At 36.3% G+C, this 12,904-nt stretch overlaps 1 protein-coding gene across 3 annotated transcripts in view; it reads right to left on the bottom strand.

Annotated features, from left to right (window-relative positions):
- Window positions 1–36: 36 nt before the first annotated feature.
- DOP1A (DOP1 leucine zipper like protein A) overlaps window positions 37–12,904 on the bottom strand; it is a 107,199-nt gene continuing 94,331 nt past the window's right edge. For 2 of the 3 annotated variants that reach the window (XM_036767101.1, XM_036767100.1), the window contains 11 exons: window positions 12,720–12,799; window positions 11,968–12,077; window positions 11,254–11,403; window positions 11,026–11,087; window positions 9,047–9,199; window positions 8,083–8,219; window positions 7,403–7,458; window positions 6,567–6,731; window positions 5,309–5,438; window positions 2,497–2,556; window positions 37–669 (listed from right to left, as the gene is read on the bottom strand). In XM_036767101.1, the coding sequence (XP_036622996.1) occupies window positions 364–669; window positions 2,497–2,556; window positions 5,309–5,438; window positions 6,567–6,731; window positions 7,403–7,458; window positions 8,083–8,219; window positions 9,047–9,199; window positions 11,026–11,087; window positions 11,254–11,403; window positions 11,968–12,077; window positions 12,720–12,799 (1,409 nt within the window). In that variant the 3' untranslated portion in view covers window positions 37–363. The remainder of the gene's footprint in view (window positions 670–2,496; window positions 2,557–5,308; window positions 5,439–6,566; window positions 6,732–7,402; window positions 7,459–8,082; window positions 8,220–9,046; window positions 9,200–11,025; window positions 11,088–11,253; window positions 11,404–11,967; window positions 12,078–12,719; window positions 12,800–12,904) is intronic. The other variant, XM_036767102.1, reaches the window with a different exon arrangement.

Here is a 12,904-nt window from a genome sequence, read left to right on the forward strand (position 1 = left end):
TCCACGTCATTTTAGATAAATAAAGCCTGAAACAAATAGAAAAAATGTGCAACTTGTATTTTGCAGAATTAAGACAGAACTCAAGACAGTAAAACAAGTGGACTTTGTGTGTGTGTGTGTATATATATATATATGCACATATATATATAGATTTCTCTTCGGCACCATAATCAATATGAGCCAACAATATTTAAACGTGATTCAGGCCACATTCAGAACATTTGCTCTTATATACAAATTTTTAAGTTAAATACAACCTGAAGTGTGTTGTTGTATACATACGTACAAAAGAAAAACTATACAACAGAGAAAGATTTCTTTTAAACCATTACATTTAAGTTGAATAGTACCATTTCCAGTGAATCAAGTTTTTATCACCCCTTCCAGAAAATCCTTCTCTATCATTTCTTCAATTTTTTGCCTGGCTTTGCTGGAAAACATTTTGTTATTCTCCATTTTAATGTCCTTATTAGGAAAGGAGTTTGGGTAGAGAACAGGGCTCCCTGAGTGTCCCACACATCTGCTTGTGACTTTGCTATTGAAGACTTGGCTGAGCACATTGAAGAAAGGCAGGAGCTGCTCAATATTACGCACAGTGTAGATGGTTAGTAATAAATGTCCTGGTTCCCAACCTAATGTTCTCCCTGAGTTGTCTTCCTCTGGGTTTTTCTGTAGAAACAAAAAAGGTATTGTCATCTAACAGATGAAATATACCACATCCATCCCCAAGCAGTTGCCAAATTCTTTTGATTCTAGCTGAGGATCTCTCTCAGATGCAGGCTATTTTCCACTATTGCTACAATCGCAATTACTCTGTTCCAGGCCCCTATTTCTGCTGTCTTGTCAGTTGATGTTCTATACTCAAAAGTTTTAGCAGGTCCTCAGCTATCAAACAAAATTTCAAATTATGATCTTGGCATTCAAAGCCAGCATCATAATGTCCTACTTTTTCCATATTATAATGCTGTATTTGCAAAAGCCTCCTTTCCTGATGCTGTTAGAAAACATTTTCCAGTCACTCTGGAACATTAGGTTTCTCCAACACTTGTTCTGACTGAAGATGCTATCAGTTAAGGTTACTTTCTAGAAACCTAAAAAGTCAATTATTAATAGCTTGTGCTTGGTGCATATTCAAAATCCAAACCTTTATGGAACCTCACAGTTTAACAAAGGGATTTGTACACGTAGTTCACGCCACAATTTAACCACAACATACAATACCTAAAAGTGAAGACTGAGGAAAAGTCATTCTGATTTTGGGGAAAAAAAAAAAAACCAGTTCCCTTTTTACCCAAGGGATGAAAATGATCCAGAGTAGAGACACTCTTTAGTGAAGAGAAAAAAAAAAACAAAACATTTTATACCCAAACAAAAGTGAGGAGAGCAGAAATCTTTGGCCTGTTTACACATGAGACCCTAAGATTCTGCTAAACATTCCAAGCAGGAGATTGATCTTGGAGAGAACTTCAAAACACAAAAGACAATATGAACAAAGAATGAGAAGAGCCTTAATGCTAGAAATCAGCAAGGAGACAGAAGTAGAGAACCAAAAAATGCTTGAATTTAATGAGTTACAGATATGACAAGACAAACAATGAAAAAAAGGAGAAGGAAAAAGGGTTGCTGGCTACCAACTGAGACCTAGGAAGGGAAATTGTCCTATGCGTCTATCCCTAAAGAAAGGCACGATGTTTTAATTTCCTGGATCAGATGTTACTGGGATGCTTTCTACCTTTTGCCCATAAGGAGTGCCTTAATACCACTGCTTTTCTCATGAAGAAGACACACAAAACAGCTTTGCTATTCTTTTGCACTGTTTTAAAAAGTATTTCGTAATGACAATCAGGAGGTGTGAGATGGGTGTTAAAAGTTTACTGTGCACTTTAGGACAGAAGATGAATAATCAACATGGTGATGGTCAGAATCACATAGTTGCTGGTTATTTGATTACAAGCAAACTGGCAACCTTGAAGTTTTTTCAGTGAAGCCAGAAAATCTCTAAGAATGAAAATTATTTATAGACAATACAAAGACCAATCTCTCTCATAAAAATTAACCTTTGTTCTAAGAGATGCTGTCTGTCAAATCAGTCAGTGAATACTAATGTTCAATAAGTACTTTTACTGTTGTTGAACCTTTGTCCCCAAACCAAACATCAAATAAGCATGAGGTGCACAGTATTAGAAATTCTGATACACCTACGTGCTTAACTAAAGTTTTTAAATGTCTCCGTAATAGTTGACTTGAATTATTATTCAAAAGAAATCTACTCTTACTCAAGTTTCCTCAGTTACCCATAAAAATGGAGAAGAACTTAAGGCCCATCTCCTTTTGCCTTCATCAAAAGAGCCTATACTTAGTCTCTGAAGAAAACTTTCCTCCCTGTTTACCTCTCTTGCACTTGTTGAAATCCAGACCTGGGTATGGCTGTGAGTATCTGGTCCTGATGTGGCAGCTTTTGCTGCCATATCACAAGCATCAAAGAGCCACCCTCACCTGATGCTTGGCCATCTCCAATCCCTCCAAAATCACTGTCTTAAAGTTCTCCTCCTTGTCCTGCGGAAGGAAAGAGGAAAACTCACAGCCTTTGTTCCAATTCAAAGTATGTTCGGCCATGAAGACCTTGTAGTTTGTAATCTAGATGACAAGAGAAAATTCTTTCCACCAAAACAATTTTCTTATTCCTTAGATATGTTTTGGGCAACAGGATAGCAAGTCATCCCTTAAGTACAATCTAATTAAATGCAAGAGATAATGTAAAGTGTGCCTGAATGTCAAATATATCATACTGATAACTTATTGGCAAGAAAATCTACTTACATTTCTCGATATGTGATATCACAAGTAAAGGAATTCTCTTACCAATTAAAATTTCCTAAAAGGACATCAGAATGATCTAACGCCTCTCAAACTCAAACCCTTCAATCTTTGGTCCTCACACTGTGCTGGGGTTAAGAACAATTTACATTTGTAAATGGTACAGTTTTTAGCCACCATTCTTCCATTTTCATAAGGTAAAATGTAGTGTGGAGCTGCTGCCTGAATATAGGGCTCCAGAAGTCTAGAAATTTTCTAATCATCATATGCTGTAAACTAGAATTCATAATAGGACAGAATTTTCCACAAGTGGTCAATTTATGAAAGAATTTGGGGATTAAGAGAACACATTTTTTTTTAACATTGAAAAAATGACAATAGGTTTACAGGACACACTGATTAACATTTTATTTCATTGGCTTTTGAGCCAAGGATTATACTTTATTGGCCAAAATCAAATTATGGAATTTGACAAAACAAAGTCACTCAGGTGAACCAAAGGACAGGTTATATATTTGGAGGAAAAAAAAAAACCTCTCTCTTCACAATATATATTCTTGGAGTTGTCCCTGCCCCTATTTTTAAAAAAATCCAGACCTGTGATTTCACTGGTGTTAGGAGCTTCCTGGTGAGGAAGCTCCTTTCCCTAGAGCAGATCAGCAACGGGTTCTACAACTTGTGAGTTTTAGACAATTGCCCGGAGTACTAAAAGGCTGAAGTACCCGCCAAGGGGCACAGCCAGTAAGTGCCATATGTGGAATCAGAAACTCAGGCCACCCTGACATCAAGTCCTGGTTCTTGCAGCCAGCTTCTATCCATTACAACATTTCACCCCTCCTGTTTTTTCTGTGTCAAACTTTTCAAGAATATATGGTTACAAAAAGCATTTTGGGTCTAAAGCAGACTAGCTTTATTACTTTATTTCAGTCACCATTTATTTCAGGCATGATTCTCCTTTAAGTGTAACTGAACTATTTTGGCAAACAGTACAGTTTAAAACACTTAACCAAGATAAAGACCTAACACATCATTCCCACATTAATAATCTCATCTTGTTGAATAAAAACCCCATAAATTTTATGACAGCTGTTTATGAAAGAACCTTTTCAATACCCAAATCTACTCCCCACTCTCCGCCCCCAACCCAGAATATCCTTTGAATCTAGTTCTCCTCTATAGTTTTTTTTTCCAGCACTGTTGTTATTATTTATTATATGCTTATCACAACTGGCACCTATTACAAAGAAAAGGATGCAATGCTATTCAGATGACAAGAGTGCCATCCTCTATAGTTTCTAAACAGGACACTGGCTTAATATGTTCCCTGGCTATTTCTTTAAGATGCATATTATCTGGTCCTTTTAACTTGAATTTTCCAACAATATTTTCACTTGGGATGGATAAATTTTAAAAATGCATGAAATGATAAATGTATATTCAGCAAACAAAATCTATCTTTATTAAAAGCTCTTCAAGATATCTCTTTGAGGTAACTCCACCATTATAAAGGTACCATCAAGTTAATGTTTCTGCTTCTGAAAACTCTTTTTCTCTTTATATTTTCATTTAGTTGCTTTATTTAATGTAAACTTTAATGGATGCATCTTTTTTTTCCTACATAATTCTTTCCTTTCCCTATGCCCATCTCATTTTGACAGCCTTTTTTCTTGAGATTTATCCCAGAACCAGTATGACTTTGAATTCAATAGTATTGGTGGAATATTATGGAATTTATATTTCATTGTTTTAAAAATTCCCTGTCCTTGATCTAATTACATGCTAAGAATGAAACAAGAGATGTGACTATTATACCCCACAGCTATTATTCAAACTGTGTGTGTGAGAATGCAGACAAATAATTCTTTTGCTATTTTGTGAAGAGGAAACTGGTTTGCTTACTACAAACTTTACTCAATTTGTTTTTAAAATCTGCATAATTTTGAAAGTAGGAAAAGTCATCCCTAACCTTATTTATCATTTTAGCTCACTATAGGTTTTTTTAGATATGGCAAAAATAACAACTGAGATGGTCTCTAGTGATATCCCACAATATTTTTAAATGTGTTTACAGTCTAGTAGGAAAGTTCTACCACAATAATACTATTAATTAAGAGGCCAAAACTCCTTCCCCTGCCTTTTCATTAGTAAAACTGGGCTAGCTTTACACAGACAAAATATTGTTTTGTATTCTATCACTGTTACTTGACTTGGGGAATAAATATATTTGATAAGACACTCAGTTTCTCCTAAAATCTATTAAATAAAGCCATTAATTGCTTTTGGTCTGAATATAGGCTACACTTTCTCCCTGTCCCCAAGTCCCTTAATCTCACTGAGAACAATTCATGATGCATACGGTTTTTGAATGTATACCTACACAATTTTTTTTCCATTTAAAGAGGCATTCTTAGGCTCTAATTCATATCTGGCCCAATAAAATATTATAATTTATGTAAAGTTACAGAAACAAAAACTATAACAAAAAAGTTACCTTCACCCTTTTCCGGAGGAGTTTTGCTAGTCGGACCACATAAGGTTTAAATTCCCGTTGATGTGTACCCTGTCTTCTAACTTCCAAACCTGAATCATCTGAGGCTTCTGGAATGAAGGCCCAGCGATACCTATTCATGTAAGAACAACGGGAAAAATCAACAAAACCACTCATTTATTCTACCTCACAAGAGCCCTGTGCTATTATTAACCCCATTTTATAGATTAGGAATAGACTCAGTAAGATTAAATAATTTTCCTGTAGTCATGGCAAGTAGACTCATCCTGACTCCAAATTCGGTGTTCTTTGTACTACAGTGCTTCCTCTCCCTGCCCCAAATTCCCCTAATAGGGGTTCTTAGTGTTTTTTGTGTTATGGACTCATCTAGAAATCTGGTAAAGCATATGGGCTCCTTTTCAGAATAATGTTTCTAAATACATAAAATACATAGGATTACAAAGAAACCAATTATACTGAAATAGTTATCAAAATATTTAAAATTTTTTTTTAAGAAACTCAAGTTAACAGACCCTGTATTTTGAACTGTTCAAAGACATGTAATAAGTACGCTCTCTGACTCCCTGGCAAAAAGTTCCCAAAAATGACTGGGAAATATATGAAGTGATTTATGTATAAATGATTTTATCTTTTAATTACTCTGAGGTCTACATGGTAAAAGAGTGTATCAATTTCAAACAAATCTTTGTTTTAGAGAATGAAGTCTATCATATGGAAATACAGCACTATTATAGTTAAATGTTCCATGAATTTCAGGTAAACCAATATATATTATCTTCTTATTTTAAAAAACTATTCTTGAAGAATTTATATTCTTCTAAAAAACCGTAATTACTAACCAACACATTTTTGGCTCTTTATTATGTGCAAGACACTATATAAGGGAGTTTTATTTTTCATTCTGTTCACCTTAATATAATCACACTAACCTTTTAATACCAACAAACATCCATTAAGTGCCTACTCTGCCCACAATGCCTGTGCTAGGTAGGCATTGAGGATACAAAAAGACAAGTAAGACATTTCTTGTCCAGAAGGGGCTTACATTCTACTGGGGGAAAAAGGGGAAGACAGAACTTTTTTTGGATGCAAGGAGACAACAAAGAACTTTTTACACATCAGTGAAAATGAGCTTCTGTGATCAAGATTTCAACTTATACATACAATACTTTCAAAAAGTCTTAGAATATTTCAGGAGGAAAAAAAACCCAAACAGTTCATTCATTCTGCTTTTACTTACATCTGAAACTGAGGAAGATTTTCCGATGGCAATGCTAGAGCCAAATCCAAAAATTTGCAAGCAGAGAGGTAAAGGTTTAACCATCGCTGGCTGTTGTATGAAGTTGAAAAACCATTGCCTCCTGTGTACGTGGTCTCCAGACCAGCAACGGATGGTCCTGAAGTTCTAAGTCAGGGAAGATCATAGTCATCATCTTTATCAAAACTAGTTCTTGGAAAAATCTCCCATTTGTATTTTGTTTAAAAGAACAGAAAAAAATATTCATATCATGCACCATTGCCAATAAAATCGTTATGGTATCCAGCTACTGTTATCTGAGTGGCTTTACCGATAACAGTCATGGCCAAATATTGCTGTGCTCAACTAAAAACATTTTGTTAAATCTTATACTCACACACGCAAAATGTATAAGTACAAATTGCAAAGCCAAGAAAATATATAGCTTTCTTTAATGTGATACTTTATAAATCTAATGCTGGGAGATGGGACTAAACCTGCCTTTTGGGCTAATATATTTTTATTATATAGTGATGTTTCCAAGGACATGATCTAATCAATGGGATAGTAAAATCAGCAATGATGAATTGTAATAAAACAGAGTCATACAATTTAAAACTATGCTCATACACTTACACAATTGATGGTATGAATTATGATTAGCTTAGTTGTTCATAAAAGTTAGGGCGTTCTATGCTCACATATGACCATTGGTGAACACTACTGGAACAAGTATTTACATAGTTATTTTTATTAAAAGGCAATGAGAGTGCTGGACTTGTCAAATCAAAGACCGCATGTGATGTCTTTGTTACTAAACTGAAAATAACCACACCTACTTTGAAATATCTTCATCAGCGCTGAGTTCTTGTTCCATCAGTAAAAATACCTGCACCTGAAGACCAAACAATCAGGTGAAAATGTTTTCACTTGGGTGGACATCAAATCCTATTACCATACAATCATTATGCTTTAGGGCAAACATTTCCTAATGTTTAGGATAAATTTCCAGGTTCTTTTCAACTAACATTTAATTTTTTCCATGCAAGAAACTGCAAGTATTTTTTAGTTTGGAAGCACATAATTGATGCTGGTAAAACCAGATACAGAAGAAGAAAGTGACCTTTTTGCAGATGTCACTGGAGGAAACTGAATGAACAAAGGAACTAACACGGAACATCAGAGTCAAAAGGGAAGAAAACCTATTTTTAGGGGGAAATGACAAGGAAATACATATTTTGAAATAGAGACAAGAGATATACTTATCTCAGATGAGATTAAAGAACAATTAGATAGACCTAGGTATAAAAGGTGACCACAAGAAAACAATGGCTATGCATTTAGTTTTAATATTAAACTCTATGCAGAAATGGAATTTGATATGGTTAAATTCAACTCTAAACATCTAATTGGCATGGCTGGAGTTCAAGTCTCTTGAAAGTCTCATTCCAAAGGTGAAAGCATAATTATATTACTATAGTTGGTTCTTTCAGGCTCATAGTTTTCAAAACCAACTTACTAGTTCTGTGATCATAGTTGGCCAGAGTGAGGTAAGGTGCTGGGGAGACATTCTTAAAAGTAACACTCTGAAAAACAGGAAAACTTGAGAGTGAAGAGTGGGCACCTGGGGCAAACGGAGACTCTCTACCAATCTTTCTGGAAGAGAAAAGCAAAATAAAGGATCTCTTACTGCTGAATAATTCTGTTCATTATCACTCCTCCCCCACATAATCCAGCCAATTACTATTAAGGGCTTTATTTATCAAATGACAAAAAAGGTTATGCATGTTTATGGCTCTTGCTGAAAGAAGAGGAGAAAACCATGACCTGGCAGGAAGACTACCTCTTCCACGGAGATTTCACTCATCTTGGTACCCATGTTTAGTGCTGAGGCAGGCAACAAATATCTTTTCTGCATAAGCAGCTCAAAAGCTAAGGGGGATTATTCTTGGGAGTCAGGAATATGTGAAGTATAAATTCCAATATGCAGCCTCTATAAATGAGCTGGCCCAGTGGAGTGATAAAGAGGATACAAAGCTGATATGTTCTAGAAGACTGGGGAGCCCAACGAATATGTATTTGACGAGCATGGCTTTGCAGATAGGACCAAATTCTGCAGATCTGCAAACATTACTTGAATTCATTTCCCCCCACTCTGCATAAGCATATCAATCAGAAACCTCAAAAACACTAGCATCTCTTATAGCAAAAATTTGGATTTCATGTATCACCAAATTTCGATGAAATCCTAACAGTAAACAAACATACTCTTTATGCAATTCTATTAGAATGTCTCAAGCAATTCTACTTCCCTCCTGATATATTCCCCAAATCTGTTGACTTTAGTTTCACTGGAGCAATTGTCTTTCTCTTGTATGTGATATGCTGATTTCACACAGACTTATAACCTGAGGAAATTTTCCTGTAAGGAATAAAAAATTACAAAAAGCAGGAGAGAGAAATAATGGTTTTCCATCAATTACCTTGTATATCTGGAAGGTATTTCTGATACTGGTCTATTTCACTGCTAAAAATAGCAAATGCTAATCTTTTTAAGAGCATGGCTCTCTGTTCTAGCTCCACATCCCTGTTGGCAAAGAGATTGAGTGAGCTGCTTTGAGCCACAGCCACTCGCGCTGAAAAAGAAAACATGCACAAGCACATTAAACCAAACAGGAACACAGATATTCTAGGTTACCTAACAATATAAGAGGGTAGCAAAGGCATGCAGAAAAAAGGATACAGAGTTGAGGGGAGACAACAAATAGGCAAAGACCTACAGGAAATAAGTGATCCAAAGGCTTAGGATGCGCACAAATAAAAGTAGGGACCGCAACTAATGAATGGAAAATGAGCTGCCAGCAGGGGGAAACGGAGGATAAAACAAATCAATACTACTAGCAATACTTTCCATTTTGCAATGCTTTCCAAAGGCCCCTGACATACACTCTCTTGTTGGATCCTCAACAACTGTCTGAGGCCTGTAGGGGAGGGATTACACTTTTCACTTTGTAGATGGTGAGCTTGGGGCTAGTCCAAGGTTCTCTTGATTCCTAGTCCAGGGATATTTTCGCTAGTTGTCCCCAGTGAAAAATAACAATAAAAACCTTTAACAAGTAATAACACTCACATGGCTTTTAAAAATTTCAAAGCACTTTATTCAAGAATAACTAAACTCTCCATGAAGTAGACGCTGTGTTATCCCCCTTTTACAGGGGAGGAAATTGAGCCTGAGAAGGTAAAAGCCTGGTCCAGAGCCCCACAGCTAATAAATATCAGAAGCTTGTTTAAAGCCCGCTTGATCCAGTGCTCCATTGCACCTCTTCAATTGTTTTACGATGGTGTGGAGGACAGAGCACTGGACTGGAGTCACCAAGACCCGTTCAAATCCTGCCTTGGGCTCCAGCTGTGTGTCCCTAGACAAGTCATTTAACCTCTTGATCTCAGTGTCCTTCTTTGTAAAACTGGAGTGACGACAGTGATAGCATCAACTTGCAGGACGGTTGTGAGGATTCAATGAAAAAGTATATGTAAATTGCTTTGCAAACCTTTCCAGTGCCACGTAAATGCTGGTTATGATTATCGCTCCTGGCTTCACTTTTATTTTGGCAACTAGGGGTTATAATGTGATTAAAGATCTTTCCCACCCATTCAATAGGCCTCAGGTGGGGTCAGTTAAAAGAGGTTTGTTTTTAGGCAGGCCTACACTCTTTACTTACTAGGTGCTAAGCCCAGTCCTACACTCTTTTGATGATTGGGCATGAAGCCCTCAGACCCTAAAAAGAGTATATATACCCAGAAGGTAGCCACAGAACTCAGAATCTGCAGAGAGCTACAAAAGTCACAATTCAGCCAAAGGAGGAGAAGCAGGAACTCTGAGTCAACAGAGAACTAAGAGACGGTGCAGGGCAGAGAGTGGAAACCAGGTTGCTTCGGAGACCAGAGAACTGAGGCAGGGAGAGACAGCTGGGATTCGTGAGTGAATGTTTACAGGAAGGCCCTAGCAGAAGGGAAGGTTACAGGATGACCTGGTTTTTTGCTGTAATACTGTGTTATAATTTCTTTGTTGCTACATGTGAGGTGGGCTTACTGGTTTTGGAATATACTGCTATATCAGACTGGAGTTACTGGTCTTGGGATCTGATCCTCTGGTGTCTAAATAAATGCTATACTTTCTGTGCCTTCTACCTAGAGTTTTTCATACTTTGCGATTCTGAACCATACAAGGATGTTCATGGTCACCCTTGAGGTCATGAATCTTGCTTTACTGATACACAAAGAGACTGAAGTGCTTCAGGCCAAAGCTTGTGCTCTGCAGGAATCGTGGTCTGCACCCATGGAGACCAACTACTGGATAATCTTTACACCATTCAATTTAGTGGTTTCCAGGCTGAGGAGTGAACAGTGAGGACTGCACATGCAGGAAGGATGTTAGTCTATTCTGTCAGTCTAGGATACTCACTCATTAAATCTCTAAATGTTGTTTTATCATGTGTCATCAAGTTGTCCATAATTGCTCTCCAACTAAAAGAGACAAGGGTTATAACATATATAAGTAAGAAAACACAGACTTTGGGGGGTTTCACTGAAACTTCTAATTTGTTGGACTTGGACTGACTTAACTTAGGAGCCAAAATGTCTGGACTAGGTAAAGCCCAGAATGGTTAACAAAAGGAAGATTGTGACTTACTGATTAACACAAGAGGCATCCATTTGGAAGAAACTGGAATCCATAAAGAGATCAAATGCTTCTTTTTTCCATGCTCTCCGTGTATACTGATACCCACTAAGACTGCTAAGTAGCTGAACACAGGCCCGATAACTGGCTGCATTATGGGCACTTTAAATGGGGAAAAAAAACAATTTATGTGCAAGTTGTAGTTTAATTACTGTGTTTGATTACAATTAGAGTCACAGGTATTTAGAAAAATTGTGCAAAGAAATGAAAAACATTCTAATGCAAAAGAATGTCTAAATCTGGTTGCTACAATCACAGTTCATGACGAAGGGAAAGAAAGGGGAAGAGAATAGGCATGTATTAAGTGCCTACTACGTGCCAGGAATTGTGCTAAGCACTTTTAAACCGCACAACAACCTTGGGAGGTAGGGCTGTTATTATCCCCATTTATGGTTGAGGAAACTGAGGCAGAGGTTAAGTGATTTGCCCAGGGTCACAAAGCTAGTAAGTGTCTGAAGCTGGATTTAAACTCAAGATTTCCTGACTCTAAGCCCAGAACTCTATCCACTGTGCCACCCAGCTGTTTTATATAATAAAAATATGAATAGAATCAATGTCCATATTTTAATGAACAAAGCAAAAGTGGCCATAAAGGAATAACTTGTCTTCATTTTCTTAAAAGAAATTTTAAAATATTTATGTAATATATTCAAAAAGTAGCAGTACCTGTGATTTCGGAGGTAGGGCACAACATAATGCATAATATTTACAAGTAATGGAATGACTCTTTCTTTTTCATCACTGTAGAATACCATATCCAGAAGATGAGCCAGAACCTACAAACCATAATAATCAGAAAAGTGTGATCTCATGAGCTGAAACAAGGACTGTCAAGTAGTACTAACTTTAGGTTTATAAAAAATCTGGAATCCTTAAGAATCCCTACGAACAACTTAAAGTTTATTAGTTAAGTGGCACTCCTACCTACTTTCCCCTCCTTCCCAAAAGTGAGAAGGACTTTAACTTCTATTATTTTGCTTTTTACTCATCAAAATTTTGTGAAAAGGTGGAAGACAACCACCCCTAATTGAGATACCAGGAAGCAAAGTCTTAGAAATATTAAGTGATCACAAACCAAGTAAGTTGAAACATAAGGCTCAGACAATAAGGTTCTTTTTTTAAATAGGGTCTTGCCACAACTTCTCTTATAAACTTGTAATGTAAATACTATTATTTAAAAGAATTTTATTTACTAAAGAGTACAATAAGCATGGTTTAATAAAGTAAAGCTAGTATTTAAGAAACTAATTAAAAATTATTATTTTAAAATCTAGTTAAACTAGATAATCCTTTTTATTGAAAAAAGTGCAAAATGGTTTTAAAAATAAGACATTCAGTCACAGGAGCCCTATTTATCATCAGCACTAACAGACAGCCTTAAAAGTCATACATGATTAAATGAACTACAGAACAATTACCTCAGAAAGTAATGTCAGGGCATGAACACTATACACAGAAGGAGTTATATTTGATGTTTCCATAGCAGGTGACAACATATCTAAATAAAACAAAAGGCAGGTATAATAATAATAATATTTTCACTCAAAACAAAAGTCACAAGGATGACTATGGAAGCAAAGTTCATATGGAAGCAAAGATCTTA

Source organism: Trichosurus vulpecula, chromosome 7, assembly GCF_011100635.1.
Source record: "Trichosurus vulpecula isolate mTriVul1 chromosome 7, mTriVul1.pri, whole genome shotgun sequence".
NCBI classification, from domain to species: Eukaryota; Metazoa; Chordata; class Mammalia; order Diprotodontia; family Phalangeridae; genus Trichosurus; species Trichosurus vulpecula.